A 16,410-nucleotide genomic window follows, 5' to 3' on the forward strand; every position below is an offset into this window, starting at 1 on the left:
ATTTTCAACTAATTTTGCCCCACATATTTGTAGCAAAATCTACCTAAAAAAACAACAATTCGATGAAATCGAAATTCGATGTAATCTTTTCAACCAAACCACATGCACACATTATGTAGCTAATACAGCCAGACACGCCTTTTTAGCTCACAGCGCTTTACATCCTGTGACTTTTAGGAACTGGGGGGTGTATTGGGCATATTTATTTATAGAGAGACAGCAGAATCATTCATGCCAAATCCATGAAGGACCTTATATCATACGAGCTCATATTTTCTTTTTATTTTATTTTTTTTAAAAAACTTTATTTATTGGTATAGCAAGACAGATAGAGCGACGACAGAAGATGATTTCAAACAATACTTAATTTGGACAAATAACATTTAGACTCGAGCGATCGGGACCCGTCCCCTGGGTGAACAAAGTGACAAAGCCTCCCCTCCATGAAGCATTCCTCCCAGTCATCTCACAGTACCCTGTTATCCCACCCCAGTCCCCCAACTCACAGCAATGCCAGTTACCTAAACCGATTAGGCTTCTACACACTAGGAAGTGTATGATTGACATAGGTAATGAACAGAAGCCAGACCCCACATTTTTTTGCATGCAGTCACAGTGGTAGTGCAGTGATTTTTCCCGCCGCTAGAATCTGCAAAATTTTGGCCCACCACATTTGTATGGTTGGACCTTCTGAAGCCTTCCAGTTACACACTATTATGATTTTAGCTGCAAGAGCCGGTCCATTACTTTCCAGTGGGTAGATCCCATCTCCCGTATCTCCCAAGAGTATAATCAGTGGGTACAGTGGCAAACACACACCTGGAATCAATATGATATGTGAGAGAGCCTTCATCCAAAAATAGGTTCTCTAGAGCATGACCAGCACATATGACATGATAGGTTATTTATAAAGTGCTTAATACCCAGACGTTTCTAAGCGCGTTCAATAGTGATCGTTCAGTTTTGGGAGATATTGAAAATGCAAATCCTTGAGATTTTGGGTAATTAACCGTGAATCCGTGAAGACCAAACTGAATCTCCCCAGCTCATCCATCAGTGCAACCATAGAAGAGCCAGCATCTGTGACAGTAACCAAGACATCATTTGCAAGCTTGTATTCTTTGTCCTTTTCTGGTACACCCCTAATGTTCCCATTATCCCTCAACGTGTTGAGCAAATGCCTCCATTGACAGTGCAAACAGGAAAGGGAAAGGTTATTGATCTATAGGGGTCTGGCAGGCTCAGATATTTATTGGGCTTCGGAATCAAGATTGTAGAAAATTCCTGCATAGGTTGGAATGTTTTAAGCAAATTTGTCCGATGAGGGATGAAGAGAGTCTGAAACCTTTTATAAAATTGAGAGGTGACGCTGTCAGGACCAGGAGTTTTATCTTTAAGAGATTTAATAGCCTGCGCAACCTCCTCCACTAGTTCTTGACCCATCTCCTGAGTCAAAGCTGGCAGCGCTGCAGCAGTCAAATAATCTACCTGTGTCCTTGTGTTGCGCGGGGTACCTACCTGCCATGATACAAGATTGATAACAGTGTAAAAGAGTGCCACCCCCACAGCTGCTGCTTCTTCTCCGCTATGTGAGGCCTCCGTGGAAATGGCAGAGTGGCTCCTATGGAGCCCCACCTTCCCAATCCCTGGCGGCCATTTGGTACAGTATTTTCTATCAGTAAAAGAGACACCGTGAGGTGCGGCGTTCCCGAAAAGAAAATATTTTACATTAGCCCCATTACAGTCCATAGAATGGGTGCTAATAGTGTTAAGCACTCATACCAAGGGCGGAAACGTGTGCTTACTGCTTAAGTATAAACCCTAATAACTAAATAAAAAATGAGGTAAACCGGAGTGGGGCGGACATATCCCATCAGTCCATTCTACCAGCCTCCACAAACCCAGGACAGAAGCGTCATGAATAAGTGATGTTAGGACACCATCCAGTCATCACTAAAGTAGCACTCATTGGAGAGTTCCAATTAGTTATTCAAGTCTGGTTCTTCTGCTTCCAGGAGATATTTTTGGGTTTGTGAGTTCTTCCAACCCTAGTCCAAGGGCCCACTCTAAAGGCTTGAGCTCATATTTTCAACAAAAATGTCAGAATCCTGGAATAAAATGATATTTTTCACTGTCTGGAATTACGTTTTATTGTTCACTAGCAGCATTCTCCGTATGGGTTCTGTAGACAGACATGATAACACTCTCATCAATTGTTGAAAACTCAATGATCCTGTAGGTCGCTGTTCCGAGTCACTTATCGCTTGATATGCTTTGCACCCTGAAGTAAACTGCATTGAGAATGGGGATGTGGGACTGGCTGACATACCCTGGAGAAGACGATGTGGGGAGGCGAGAGCTGGCGTGTTGCTGCATACTGTGACATTCTGTGCCCTCTCCCCACCTGTTGCCTCAATCTGGCGTGTTGCAGTTAATTGCAGTGCATTGCACTGCAAATAGCTTGGAAACCATCCCCTGTGTTGGGTGCCCATAGGTTGCTGGTTGCGAGAGGGGAAGAATGGTCTACAGGAAATGACTTTTACATTTCTTCCAGACTGCCCCTGAAAGCGCACAGAGTGCATATGTTTGTGCAGCTGGCGGTGTTTCGGGAGGGTACTCTACATTACATTGCAATAGTCTAAAAATGCCTTTATCAGGGTTCATCTGGACTAGTGTAATTGAATCTGGATTCATTGGTCATTTTTAGGAATTGTAAGATCTTTCAAAGTATTGGAAGTTGGAAATTGGTGCCCTTGACCACTGAATTTATTTGAGGGCTGAAGATCTGGTCTAGATCGAAGATAATGGGCCTCATTACGACCATGGAGGTAACCATGCCGCTTTTTGCGGCATGGCTACCCCCATACCGGGTACCGGGTCTGGGTTACCTGAATAGGGAAATACCGGGCCAGTCCGACCTTGGAGGGCCCAGTATTTCCCCATTCAAGGAACCCAGACCCAGTACATCCCCATTCCCATTGAGCCCCTATGGGGCTCAATGGGAATGGGGAGGATGCTAAAAACGGGCTCGTTTATTACGGGCCTGTTGTTAGCATCCTGGCCTGCTCGCGGACCCGCTAAGGATGCCTGGTTTTACCAAGCGTCCTTAGCGGGTTCCGCGAGCAGACCTCGTAATGAGGCGGTAGGGGGCTCTACCGGCCCCGTTAACCCCCTACCGCCAGGGTCATAATGAGGCCCAATGTCCTTTCTATTTCGATACTATGCAACTCTATGTTGGTTTGAAAAGTGTAGTCTGGGGTAATATATATAGTGGGACTGTGCTGCTATAGTTACATACATAAACCTGGTACATTAATGCACTTACTTTGTTGAATGCCAAGGGTATTCATTTGTTTCGATTGTTGATTGCACTGATGTGTTTCTTTCCTGCAATTGTAAAAGAAAGTTAGTGGGGATATGTGGTAATGTCGAAGTACTGTTAGGAAGCAAGGTTCATTTTTACAATGGAAGGAGGAGTTGTGGGGAAAAGGTGATAAAATTGATTGGTGGTCGGTTAAAAATGGTTGCTTTGTTTCAAGTACCGACAACATATATTCATAACATCATGATACCGTATGACATCAGACAGCGGATTTAAGAAAGGAAACCAATGCTGGCCCACTCAAAGAAGATTCCCAAAGGTCATTCTCGTCACCATAGCAACCCTCCACCATGTTATGGCACTGAAATGATTATGTGTATTCCAGCGTTCTGTCAAAGTGCATCGTAGAGGTTTTTGGGGAATTACAGAATGTATTCAAATAAGTAATTTAATTATGCTTCATGCTACACGGTCTACCCTATTGACCATAGCCAAATAAAAAATTGGATGCTTTAAATTTCTTTCTGAAATGTAAAATGATCACCTACCGGACACATTATTTTCTGTACGGTAAATGTTTACACAAAATAGAAAATGATCATGCATTCTGTTATTCTTATCATTTTCCAAATAGAAACGCTAGTATGTTAAACGCATAACACTAACTTGACACCTTGTGTTTTAGTTGATGATGCCCTGGGGTTCCTGCCAACCTTCGGCCCTTGCTTTATAAACCTGTACGGGAGCCCAAGGGAGTTTACAGGATTTCCAGACCCGTATGAAGAGCTCAACTTTGGAAAGGTACGACGATCACGTTTCCAGTCGTGTATTATGCATGGCCTATACGGGAGGGATAGCTCAAGGGCAATGTGTTTTGCTTGGAAATGAGGCAACAGTGAGTAGCCTTAGTTTGAGACCTGGTCCCGCGCTTAGAGGCCAAAACTTGCCATCACGTCAGATATACATGAGCAATTCTTTTTTATACAAGTGCGCTTGTAGAGTCATATTTATTTATTGTTTATTTATTTATTTTTTGCTTGTTAGGCGCTTACAATAATAAAATGCTGTTACATAGTGCCCACAGGGGGGGGGTAGAAGGTACGAATCTACTATGCCTTGTGAGTATTCAGAATGTGCAAGTGCAGCAAGGGAGAGGCAAGAGGGGGTAAGTGCTGGGGGTCCGAGCTCATGGGTAAGTCACAGATAAAGTGCTAGGAATGGTGAGTCCTACACAGACTGAGGCAGCAGGAGGTGTAAGTGCGGACCTCCAGGGCATATGCTGTGGATAGACAGGAGCTGGGCAGAATTGGTGTGCGAGGTCCGGGCGCCTTTGATGTATTAGGGCCCAGGACACCGATCGCAGCAACTATGGGATTAGCATAGGAGAGAAGAAGGGACGGAGGAGGAAAAGAGGAAAGTCTTAAGGAGCTTCTGGAATTTGAGAAGATCCTGCTCAAGGCGTAGAGGGAGAGCTAGGCTATTCCATAGGAGGGAGCCCGCAGAGGAAAGTGAACAACCAACTACTCTTTGTTTAGCAAAACGCTTTACACAAAGAGTTGGTGCCAGAGGAACGTGGTGGTCTAGAGGGAGAGTATTTCGTGAGATAGAGTAGTCTCCAGGCACAGACAGCCATGTGGATGATGCAGAGGGATTTGAATTTAATCCGAGCAGCAACCAGGGGCCGGTGAAGACTTTTTAGTGCATGAGAGATTCGTTCCCTAGGCTTAAGGCCAAGGATAAGTCTTGCTGCCCTATTCTGGATTAAGTGGAGGCGTCTCAGAGTGGAAGATGGAAGATTCAGGAGGAGGCTATTGCATTAGCCAAGCCTAGAGAGAACCAGGGCCTGGGTCACATTTAATCTCTTAGGGAAAGTGAGGAAAGGTAACATTCCTTTGACAAGGAAGAGCTGAAAGTGGGACTTCTTGGCAATGTCCTGAGTGTGAGGGAGGAAGGAGAGAGGAGTCGAAGATGACTCCAAGGTTTCTGGCTTCAGTTGAAGTCTCAGGAGGAGAGTCCAAGGAGGAAGGCCAGAGTGAGGGGAAGAAGGTGGGAGCAGGGGTCCCAATGGGAAGGATCTCAGTTTTACAGGCATTGGGGCAGAGATCGTTGGAGGCGCACCAGGACTGGATGGCAGATAGGCAGTCAGGGATGATGGAGGGTGCAAGAGGGTCAGCAGTGAGTTTGGAAAAGAGCTATGTGTTGTCTGTGTAACACTGGAAGATCGAGGAGATGGAGGCGATGAGGCATGCAAGGAGAGCAAGGTAGATGTTAAAGATCCAGGGGGAGAGTATAGAGCCTTGGGGGGCACCACAGGTGGAGAGGGAAGGAGGAGAGGGGAAGGAGCCCAGTATGACTTGGGAAGAGGGGTTAGTGAGGAAAGAGGTCAGCCAGTCCAGTGCCCGTTCCGATATACCATGGTTATCGTGGAGCCTTGTGTATGAGGATGGAATGGCTGACTGTGTCAAAGGCAGAGGAGGGATCGAAAAGGATAAGGATAGTTGAGGAGTTAGAGTCCAGAGATACAAGCAGTTCTTCACGGGTGTTCAGAAGAGCAGTTTCCGCGCCTCTGGCTGCTCAAAATCCACAGGACGTGTGTGATGGAAATTGGGCTGTAGCTGGTAGGGTAAGTAGGGTCTGAGGATTTTTCTTTCAGGAGTGGGCTCACAAGGGAGTGCTTAAGAGGGGAGGGGAAAGTTCCAGTGGCAAAAGAGTGATTGCAGAAATCTGCAAGTGCAGGGGCAAGAGGGCTGATGTTATCCTTGATGGTCCTGGATGAGCAAGGGGAGACCTGTTTAGAAGATACCTTCATGGAGCTGACAACTCTGGTAACGTCTTCAGGTTTGACAGGGGAGAAGGAGGAGAAGGATGAAGGAGAAGGGGGGATGGTGGAGAAGAGGTGTGGAATGGTTTGTGATGGAGAGTAGGAAGGGTCAGGATGTCTTGAGTTTTGGTGGCAAAGTTTGAGGCCAGTGCATTGCAGAGGGTCTGGGAAGGAGAAGGGGAGGAGGAGACAGCGGAGGGATTGGCTAGTTCCCTGCAGATCATGGGATTCAGCCGTGTTGTTAGATGCACCAAAGACCCATGCCTGTATGTGGGTTCTTTTCTTTGCACGGATGGCGAGTCTGTATTGCCTTAGGAGAAGGCGGCATGCCAGTTTGTCAGAGGATGAACCTGAGGTTAGCCACTTCCGTTCTGCCACCCTGCACTTTCAGTTTGGTGTCGTACCAGGTGTTGCGCTTAGCGGCAGGTTTCAGGCGGATCCTCGCAACTGGGGCAAGAATGTCAAGAGTGCTGGTGATGGAAAGGTGGAGGTTGCTGAAGGCAGAGTCAGAAGTAGAGTCAGTGGAGGGGAAGGTGGAGGGGGGAGGTGGAGGCGAAGGCAGCCACAGTCACTCGGTTCATGTGGCTGATGTTAGCGAACAAGGTTGGTGGGACTTTAGGGAGGGGACAGTCAGGGGGCCAGAGGGATTGAGGTGGGTGGAGAGGAGAGAATGGTCTGTCCAGGAGAGAGGGGTGACTAGTGGGGGGGAGAACATATACACCAGTGGTGAAAAGGAAGGAGCAAATCCATTTAGTACCACTGTTGCTTTTCCCTTTATAAGGGTAGATGGGTCGCAGGCAGAGGAGGCCCAGTAAAATGGGTCCAAGTGTTCACCAGAAGATGCCTGAATACGAGCGATCAGCAAAAGGATGTACCCCCAAAGAAAGGACAGCACTGGGACAGAACAGAGAAGCAAAGAAAAGGAAACAAAAAAAGGACAACTGTGAAATAGGAAAATCTTGGCTACAGATGAAGAAATGCTGACAAAAGGGCACCTCGCAAATAAAAGGGACAAAGACAGGGGTGTAGGTGAGAGGCTAGAAACCATATACATAGAATAAGAGGAAATAGAAAACTGAAGGAAACGAAAAAAGGTAGAAAAAATTAATTCACACAGAAGTTAGATGTATTATGAGGCGTAGAATCCACCCAACCATACGTTCAAAGTGATGGTATCCAGTTAATATGTCTAAAAAAAAAATTCGAATGACAAATATGTCAAAAACATTTTACTGAAACATTTTATTTCGAATGTATTATTTTTTAATTTACAAGTTTTTTGTTTGTTTCGCGAGTAAAAAAAAAGGTTAAAAAAGGGGGGTTCAGGGGGACGCCCCATTGCAAACAAAAAATAACAAAAAAAGACATTCAAATTATTTTTTTTCGGTGAAATGTTTTCGACATTATGGTATTCGAAAAAATGCCATTCGAAATAGTCATTAGGAACCCAAAGTGATATTGCAAGTCAGCTCGGAGGTCTGCTCCCTCATAAGGTCAATGAACTCCTTAATGACTTGTGGGCAATGGACAATGTACTGTTGGGGAATTGACTGTCTTAAGTCTTATTGTTTCTGCTATGACGCAAATATATAACATAACAATAAGACCATTAATGATAACACTAATCATGATCATAACATGGCTAAGAAGAACCAGTCTGGTATATGTGTATACATTCACTAATTAATGACTAGGTCCAAATGCACTTTTTTCAATGCACGCATGTGTGCATGCTCGTCAGAGAGCAGCAAGCACCGCTGTTTCCATGCTAGGTAGTTTTCAGACAATGCAGATTTGTGATTTGCATTCATTAATGGAACTGTATGGCTCTGCACAAGGGTGTCAAGCGAACATGAGGTTGCCTCAAAGTTCAGATTACATTTTCTGAGTCTTCATCGGTCTTTGATCGAATATTATTCTACTATATGGTGCGGGAAGTAAAGTGTAATGCTAGTGAGCAACATGTGATATAGATGGATTTGCTTACATGCCTACCACCACCTGAAGGGAAAACGTGTAAGCCTGTTTAGTCCAATAGTCACGGGAATGTCATTGGTGCCTTGGATTTCTCCAAATTTTAAGCAAGCGTTAGGCACACAGATGGCCTCTGTGTCTACCCACCTCGGTGCTGCATTGTCATGGGATTTTCAAAGCAGCATGCTATGCTTGAGAAATGGAGACACATGGCAGGCAATCTTGGAATCCCAATAAATTGAATGCTATGCCGTACGGATCGCTCTATGACTCTTGATATCAGCTAGAAACTAGTCTACTTGATTGAAAGACTTTCTCCACTTTCTATGCTCCTAAAGGGGGAAGGCGTGGCGTATCGTGGCAGGGTCCTGCTGGAGCTGGAGACCAAGCTGGTGGAGCATACCGAGCAGAGGGTGGAGGACATCCCCTCGGACGATGTGCTACGCGTTGAGGTGATACGTTGTGTCGTCAACATTGTGTATTCAGCGAACTGTGTGTCCATGACGTGCAATAACTAACCAATACACATGTGACTGTGGACCAGTCTCGTAATGCCATATATACACAACGCCTTGAAGACATGTGAAACATAACAATGACACATTTTACAAAGTGAAAGAAAGAAATGTATTTGAGAAAAAAGATGCAATCTACCTCTTTGTACAACTTAACAAGAAAGGTTAAAAGTAATGTTATGTTAAAGGATTTTATACCGCCCACTGTCACCACTTGCGTGGGCCTTTGGTGCTCTGGCGGCTCAGTAAGGCAAGAGGGTAAGGGGGTGTAAGTTAGTAGGACTGAGCTGGAAAATGAGCAAGGGTTGTGATGTGCTGTTGGCAGCTTCAGTTCGGTTTACACCATTCGCTGAGCCTAGGTGTGTTTTTTGGTTGGTAGACGTCATGTGCTGTTGTCCGAGGCTATGTGTGGTTTGTTTCGTTGTTGCGGCTTATGCTCAGTGTGATGGCCTGCGTGCCCTTTCTGCCCTTTATGCACCATGATTTGTGCTCAAATGTGTCTAATTCAGTTTGATAGCTGCATTGTAAGAATTGAGTATTTTATATGAAGCTCAGCTCACCTCTAAGTGAGATCAATCTTGGTAGGTTGTAGAACTCATTAGCTTGAGCTATCTCAAGCCTTGGCGGATGCAACTATAACACTCCTGTTCTCAGGATTGGCTACAAGTGGCATCAAGGATCCAGTTAATATTCTTTGTATTGCCCACAAACTCTCTATGAGGTCCAACTGGAATTTTTAATAAAAAATATACAATGCTGTGTTCCTTCCAGAATATTAATATCAGCCACTACGTCATGCCTAGGGACCTGAATTGCAAAACAATTCATGGCGCACATCCTTTAGCTAAGTGCATGAAATAGAACCATGGCCGCACAGGTGAAGCAGAGGGGCTGGAATCTTAAACAGAGATCTAATGTGATTTGGGACCCAGCTCTGCTAAATCAAAACGGGGGTAATGCGTTACATTTTTAAATGAATGAATCGTTTAATTTTTCAGAGAAGAACTACCTGAAAATAACAAGATTGCGACAAATGAGAACTTTGAGTTTTAAAGCTCAAACCACTCATGGTATAGTGCATAAGGAGGGGGTCAGTAGCAAACCAAAAGAAGCTCAGTTTAGGAGGGGTTGCGTTTAAGAAAAACTAAAAACATGCAGTCCTGTATGACCCTAGAAGGTTCCTCAGAAGGAAGATATCATCTGGTGATAACACCTTAAGGTAAACCTCTGTGTCTTCAGCATGCTGATGTGCCTCCAGGCATGACCCAAGAACCAATCCCTACTGATGTTCCATGCAGATAGTAAAAATAGTGGGTGATAACATCAACCCCTGAGGAACTCCACAAGGATCCAGGGCTTAAAGCTGGTTTAATTCACTGGCATACATTGCATAGTCCAGCTGTACGGAGGAGAACAAGGCCAGCAACTGTTTAGCCAAGTCAATTCTGCTGGATAAAATGTTAATCACAATCTCATTGCTGACAGCATCAAATGCTGCTGCGTTATCAAGAAGCACGAGCAAACGGGCACCACCGGCATCCAGTAGGCAAACCTGGAGGGTAGCAGTTTTGCTGGCTAAAGATTTCTGTTCTAAGTGTCTTGTTTTATTCCTACAGTGTACTTTGTAGGTTTGCTATTCGCCGTATTACTTCAATTAACATTTCTTTAGGCGTATAGATGTTTACCCCTCCTGAGCGGATCAGAAAAGTGGTGTTCCATTTTGATGACACAGTTTATTGATTGTGAGACGATTACTGGTGGTCTTGCCATGGATATTGCTTGCGGAAAGTGATATCTTTGTGCCTACTCTGACAATGTGTGCAGAATCAGTCTACTAGATTTTGTCGGGGATTGGAACTCTTTACCATTACGCACCATCCTTTATAGACTTTGGCTGTGGTTTTATCCTTATAACTTACAAGATGTTGGATTCACATGTTTTTGACAGAAATATCTCCGAAGGCGAAAATACTGCCTGTTTGCCGCCTTCTATTCCGCCACTATGCTTCAGGATGTGGACGATGCCATCCAGTTTGAAGTCAGCATCGGGAACTACGGCAACAAGTTTGATACCACCTGCCTGCCCTTGGCGTCTACCACTCAGTACAGCAGGGCCGTCTTTGATGGTAAGTGGAGTGAGAATCAGAGTGAATGTTTCGGTCAGTGGAGGTCCTCTTCATTGTGTTGGCAGCAGAGACCAAAGCAAGCGTGGCCTTACGTTTGTTATTGTTGGCTGTATCCATACTCAGTACGGCGGGCCCTATTTGGTTATGCCGTTTGAGATATTTTGGAACCAACCTTTCGTCTACTAAGGTTCTCCTCTGTCTGAAATATCCCACAATCAGCTCTTTACCATCACTACAAGGTTGAACCTCCTATGTAAAGTTTTTTAAATGTTTTGTGCTCAAGTGGCTACAGGCCATTGAATGGGGAGCATAACCCTGTCGAGTGCACTTGATAATATACCGGGATAGGTGGGGGGCTGTTATAAGAGTTTTGGTGGGGTGATAAACTCCAACACTTAAAGCAAGTAATGCTTGCTGGAGTCCTGGTTTTAGGAGTCTTAAACATTTGGGGTGCTCGATTCTGCTTTTTTGACCTGGTGCCCATAGAGTAAGCTGAATCCTCAGGACCCTAGTATAAAAATTCACGAAAGAATACTTTTTTTGCACTTGGGCAATTTTAGCACTGGTGCAAATAATGTACATAATTGCATTTTCACTGGTGAAACGTGTTTATTAATACGGCCTGCAATCTGCATCATCTTTCCTGTTAATGTGAACGTGGCTGGGGGGAGGATCCGTGGCTGGAGGGAGGGTCACTTTCATATTATATTAAGTACATTGTTCTCTTTTGCTATTAGGTTTCATAGGAAACATTTCGCTCTGAGCCATCTGTATTCTGACAACTAATCGCAAGTATTATTTTCCAGACTGAAACACTATTTTATAATCCAACATGGATTGCTCTTGTAATTGATTTTAGGAGATTTTAACTGTTGCTTATTATGAACACCTCTCAACACACTGCTGCACACACACCACGGTACAAAACAATGATTCTGGGTGATATAAAATGCTGATTAATTGCTTATAAAGGTATTGATTTATTGCTTAAATTATCATTGTGGTATTTATTGAGCGCAGACCTAGCTTTGTTGCTTCCCAAAGCTAGGTTCGCGCACAGTACATACCGTAATAATGATTGTAATAGTAATTGGCATCGATAGGACCAATCGCGGAATCACGGTGTCTCGATTGTTGAATAGGAGTGAGTAAGTGAAGCGCTGTATCAATGACATGCCCCAGGTCCACATAGAAATAAATGACAATGGATGGATTTTAAAGAGACAATGATGAGAGCATGTCTCAACCTAATTTGATTTGCAAGGACAGGGCCGCCATTTTCTCGACGCATCTAGTGAGAATTTGACTTTGCCGGGAGCCGTCTGTCTGTCATTTCTTGAGTCCTAGATCTTCTAAAGCAGAAACCTGTAAGTATCCTGGTGTGCTGGACTACCACGCCCACAACCCCCACCAGTGACTATTCTGGCTGGGGATCTAGTTCAAGACATATCTAGAGATAAAGGGTTCAGATCCCTACTGTAGTTTAGCACTTGTTCTCAAAAACATGGCTTCACTTTCTCTGTCCCAGAATTTTCCATATGTGCAGGAATAACCGCAATGAAGATGAAACAGAGCGGGTCGCTACCTGCTCCTGTTCTGCACTGCCACTAACTCAGACAAACAGCTAAATGAATTCTTACATAGCTGAATTTTCCAAATGTATCTACTTATTTATTTATTTTTAATATTTAACATTTTTTATTAAGTTTGGCTTGTAGAGCTGCCCCTAAAATCAGTGTTTCAGTTCTCTGAGACCTTCCGTTCAATGGCAAAAACTCTTGATACCCAGAGCCTAAAGGAGAGGCCTTCTGAGGAAACCCGGCACATGAATCGAGAAAGCTGCTGGATGACCTGTAGCCGCATGAAATCAAATCTAAGAATCACTAACATTAAGGGTAGACATTCCTGCTTCATGATTATTGCTGGAGACACCAGTCTCTTGTCAGGTCAATCCAAATTAACCCGTTATGTCAGTCTTCTGTCTGCGTCTGCGTCTGCCCTTGTCCTCCTCAACATTTTCAGATGGTATTCAATGGTCGATCAACGTTATTTATTCTACAGTATTTTTACTAATTGATAAAAATCAAGAATTTGGAAATAATTCAATCCAGTATTTTAACAATGTTCCTTACCTTGATTGAGTGCCTTGGCCATCTGATATGATATGATAGGTTATTTGTAATGTGCTTAATACCCAGAGGTTTCTTAGTGCAGACCCGGGGTTCGAACCTGTGTTGCTCTGTGTCGTCTTGCTTCCAAGGCGAGCACGTTGCCCCTGTAAGCCGCACAACAATATGAAATTGACTTTGGATTCTGATGTAGCATGGCCTCTGAAGATCCTACACCCCCCCTTCCAGCCAATGAATTTGAGATCCCTGATTCGCCTGATTATCAATCGCCATTTCCTGTAACCCGCAGACGTCTTCTCCCTGTCGTGCCTACTCGACCTTCAGTAAAGCTCTCATCCGTAGGAGGTCACTCTTCTAGTGCATCCAGGACCATCTTGAATACTAGAGCCGGTGGAGGCTCAGTAAAGCGGTAGATTTGTGTGATCATTTTGCAGGAGAATATTGATAAGGCATATGATTTATTTTAGTCTCGCAAGAAAGGGGTAAGACTAGTCTATGGTCTTCTTCAGGCGTATATCTATGGGTGGGTGTCACTTGATTAGTATCATGTTTGATTCCTGAAAAGATATTTTCTTGAAGAGCGCTTCGGTATTTTGTAACCTGTGATATTTATAGAAAAACGTGCACACTTGGTGAATATTTGATGGCATAGCGTTGTTTGGATTTACTTGTTTCAATGTGGCTCTTTGCAGAATATCCCCCCATGCCAAGCCCCCCCAAACCCCTCCCCCCAGTTAAAAGAACTCGGGTTTCAGGTCCTATTTGGTCTGCATGACTAAGATTCTTTTAACTCTCACTCCATCTTCCACCGTATAAGGCTGGCACCACCACCCCTTATACTCTCTTTTGCATGCCAGGTTAGGCTGCGTCCCGGCCTCTCAGGTTTTCCTCCATGTTCAATGAATGCACTATATTGAAGGCATACAGGACATTTCAGAGGGGCACTTACTAATCCGCCTCCTCTCATGAGATGATAGGTAAGCACATATAGATAGCTGTAAATGCAGACTGTATTGAAATGGGAGGGATAATACTTGGGGGACGGTGGGTATACAGAACTGTAGAAGGGAGAACCATTGCATGTGGCTGAGCACTGACCATAAAGTGACCAGACGATAAGGAACCAAGACGTTTTAGCCTTCTACGTTCTTGACCAGTTTCCTTTTTTCCGAGATGCAAGTCATTGCCAGAGGTTGTTTTGATAAAGAGGTGATGCATCGTGTACTGTTTTCACACAGTATCAATATCCTGCCTTTTAAGTAACACTGATTTCATTCTGTAGTAATGTTTTTGGGAGGGATGGATTGAAATAACAGTTTTTTTTCCTTCTCTTGAATGAGGTGTCTATTGGTCTTAACAACTATGGATAGAAATGCCCAGTGCTGCCTACTGGCATTTTGATTATCTCAGAGTACATCCAATTTTCCTATAGATATGAACTTGAATGTAAACTCTGGTGGCCTGATTTTAAATGCATCAAAATTCCACCTAGATAGCACATGGACCAAATTCACAAGATCTTGCTCTGACTTGTGTGTGCCTTGTGTTCACCCGATTCAGAAAACATTCTTGCATCCTGTCATCGTGGGAGGGGGTTAGAGGTGAGGAGACAGACTTCACAAGGCGGAATATGTCGGCCAAATGCTTCTGCCCTGGGAGATTCTCCCACCCTCAGAATATGCAGGCAGGTGGCATCTTGAAGCCTGACTGCCACAGTTCGGTGTTATTCTTGATTAATGTGTGGCTTCTGCTGCCCAGGTCACATCTATGTACTGAGCTGGGAAATAGAAGCCACGATCAGCCGCATCTGGGTAGACATACTCAGGAAAGGTGACAAATGCCTTCCCATGTGCCTTTGTCTTATCAGATCGCCATGCAGCACGCCTCATTTCCCGTCTCGAATTTGAGATGGACATCATGGGATCAGCCCTAATCTGGATCTCCTTGTGTCTCTCAGATTGGTGGCCTCAGGAATCACTAGGATCCCGCTCCTCAAAAGCTCAGCCAATCCTGTATAATGATATGATATGATATTTTATTTCTATCGCGCACTTACACAAGTGTTTCAGAGTGCGAAAAGGTTATACACTGCTGCCCACTCTCTCCGTGGCATTTCAATCTCGACATGAGTCAGTTGGCGGTGTTCCTGACCTCATTTGATATTACGTTTCAACAGCGCGCAGCTAACTGGAACATCCTACTCCTCCCGGGGACCGGGAATCAACGGTGTTATGAACCGACCCTCAAAACATCTACTTGTCTTCAAAGCTATTTCTCTTTGTCACACTTGGAGCTTCTGGGTGCCACCCGATAGGTTTGTTTTATTGTTGAATCCCTCACCTTACCTCCCTCTCCTCATGCCTTCCTGGTTATCCTTCCCACCACTACCCATTTCTCTTCTCCCTTGTGCTTTAAGCTGGTTTCCTCCACAGGTCAGTGAAGTATTGAATATTAAATAAATAAATCCAACCTATGTGATGCCTTGTTATACACTGAGGTGATTAATTGTGGGCTTTTGGGAGTTCCTCCCAGTGAAGCTTTATTTCTTCTGAATCTGCGATTTCGTTGCAAGGCCATGCTAGAGAAAAAAGCAAGGGCACGTTCCCCCTGTCATTCTGCAATCACGTGTTTTCAAGAAACTGGCCCATTGGTCTGAGTGTTTCACTCCTAGAAGTAAACAGCACGCATTTATTTTGCAACAGTGTGCAGAGACACTGCTCCAGAAACCCCATTCTATCAGACATCAGGTTACTTGTTCTGCTTTGCTGAGCTCATTCTAACTTGGTGGGATGTGTGTGTGTGTGTGTGTGTGTGTGTGTGCTCATTAGTTGTAGGCAAGTTCTCCTGCATTGTGTATTAGGAATCTGATTTAGAGGTTTTGATAAGGCGTGGCAGTCTTCCTAACTCTCAGGAGGATAGCTCAGGGGCAACACTTGGAAGCAAGATGACACGGAGCAACACAGGTGCGAGCCCTGGGTCAGCGCTTAGAAACCTCTGGGTATTAAGCGCGTTATATATAAATAACAACAGAGAAATACTGGTTTCTCAACTCTGTTTTGAAAAAATGCTCCAGTTGTGGTTACGCTTTGTTATGTTCATGCGCCAAGAAACAAAAAGAAAGAGACTCAACTCGATTTTTTTGTGATGGTAGATAATATATTATTTGTACAGGTTGATTGATTGATTGATATTTTATTTCTATCGCGCTCGTACACAAGTGTTTCAGAGCGCGACAAGGCAAGGGAGGGGAGCAGGGGAGAACAAAACAGCGATCTTACTAGGCCCAGTGACATTGAGAAGGCGCAAGTGCATGGGAGAGGGGGGAGGAGAAAAGTGCATGGAAGGGTGGAGAGGTGGAAAGTGCAAAGCAGAGGAGAAACAGATAAATAACAATAAATAAATAATAAAGGCAACAAACAGTATTAATGCAGCCAGCAATTTGCAAGTGCTAGGTTTAAGGCAGCAGACAGGGTAGGTCTGATAAGTGCAGGAAGAAAAAAGGTGCTCTTTGTGATGACATGTG

General features: G+C 44.3%; 1 protein-coding gene across 9 annotated transcripts in view; it reads left to right on the forward strand.

Moving 5' to 3' along the window:
• DYSF (dysferlin) overlaps positions 1-16,410 on the forward strand; it is a 1,254,081-nt gene that overhangs the window by 494,762 nt on the left and 742,909 nt on the right. For all 9 annotated transcript variants that reach the window (XM_069632290.1, XM_069632293.1, XM_069632296.1 and 6 more), the window contains 3 exons: positions 4,008-4,123; positions 8,456-8,569; positions 10,581-10,758. In XM_069632290.1, coding sequence (XP_069488391.1) covers positions 4,008-4,123; positions 8,456-8,569; positions 10,581-10,758 — 408 coding nt within the window. The remainder of the gene's footprint in view (positions 1-4,007; positions 4,124-8,455; positions 8,570-10,580; positions 10,759-16,410) is intronic.

Source organism: Ambystoma mexicanum, chromosome 6q (assembly GCF_040938575.1).
Source record: "Ambystoma mexicanum isolate Mex_15411 chromosome 6q, UKY_AmexF1_1, whole genome shotgun sequence".
NCBI lineage: Eukaryota > Metazoa > Chordata > Amphibia > Caudata > Ambystomatidae > Ambystoma > Ambystoma mexicanum.